The sequence below is a fragment of the Orycteropus afer genome, unplaced genomic scaffold (genome assembly GCF_000298275.1).
Source record: "Orycteropus afer afer isolate SDZICR_OR568_19922 unplaced genomic scaffold, OryAfe1.0 scaffold00281, whole genome shotgun sequence".
NCBI classification, from domain to species: domain Eukaryota; kingdom Metazoa; phylum Chordata; class Mammalia; order Tubulidentata; family Orycteropodidae; genus Orycteropus; species Orycteropus afer.
This window is the reverse complement of record NW_006921868.1, coordinates 2,757,092-2,758,273: the sequence shown is the minus strand read 5'-3', so window position 1 is coordinate 2,758,273 and position 1,182 is coordinate 2,757,092. Positions and strand designations below refer to the sequence as shown.

Here is a 1,182-nt window from a genome sequence, read left to right as displayed (position 1 = left end):
GGGTTGGCTGGCATGTACTCTACTGAGTCATCATCCCACTGAACGTTCTTGTTGGCTTTGCCTGACAAAAACCAAGAGACCACAGGTGTGATGGTGAGGCTCAGTGGTCCTTCATGGGTCAGGGAATTTCTCTGATACTCTTTGTTGGGGATCTTTTGAGGGCCACGGTAGTCATATTGGGCTCTGAAACTTGATTCAACTTTATAAACATGTCTTTGACCCTGACACGGTCCTGGTGCCACAGGAGTGGGGGACACTGAGGCGCTTAAGCCACTGTTTCCACCCTCAAGGGGCTTCAACAAGCTGCTGGGGACACATGTACACATATTAAAGTGATGTAAGAAGGAGTCTCTGAACCACAGAAGGAGCAGTAAAGCAGTTGCCTTCAAGCTGACTCCAACTCACAGAGACCCTGTGTGGGCCAGAGTGGAACTGAGCCCCACAGGGCCCTCAATGGCTGGTTTTTTTGGAAGTCGATTACCAGGTCTTTCTTCTCAGGTGCCTCTGAATAGACTCGAACCACCAACTTTTTGGTTACCAATCAAGCACATTAACCTTCTGCATCAGCAAGGTAAGGGGCTGTTATTTCCAAGTTGGGAAAGGCAAGGTACATGTGTTGTTTTGGCCTGCCCAGATGCCCAGACTCCATTCTCCCTTCTCTTCATAACAGCATTCAATATTTTGGACGGCACCACCTCCTCCTCCCTTTTCAGTCATCATGGATGGGGAAGATCTGACTTCATCACCAATTCCAAGGGTGGTCCTATCACTTAGGCCAGTCAGAACACTGCATCTGACAGGCTACCGTTGTTTGTTCAGAGATGAATATTTAACCCAAACAAGTGAATTAGCCAATAAGACACAATTCCAGACTTTTGTTAGAACTACTGGGTAAGAGGGTGTCTCTCTGCTGTACATGAAACTGGAAGATTCTAAGAGCCTTCTTGTCCCCACATGGAGAGAGGCTGCCTAAGAGGAAAGCTGACACTACAGAAGGCAGTGCTGAGCGTTCAGGCTCCAAGAGCCCCTGCTGTCGCTGAACCACCAATGCCCCAATTCCAACTAAAAATCTACTGGCTTTGCATAGCCTGATTTCCTTTGGGTCTGACTTCTTATGGGTTCTCCATTATGGGTTCTAGGGAGAGGGAACCTTGAATAGTGGCATGGTTGTTAAATGCTTGG

General features: G+C 48.0%; 1 protein-coding gene across 1 annotated transcript in view; it reads right to left on the bottom strand.

Annotated features, from left to right (window-relative positions):
• The window catches only part of XYLT1 (xylosyltransferase 1), a 199,832-nt gene that overhangs the window by 130,073 nt on the left and 68,577 nt on the right, over window positions 1-1,182 (bottom strand). Inside the window, exon 2 of the mRNA XM_007950589.1 lies at window positions 9-61. Coding sequence (XP_007948780.1) covers window positions 9-61 — 53 coding nt within the window. The remainder of the gene's footprint in view (window positions 1-8; window positions 62-1,182) is intronic.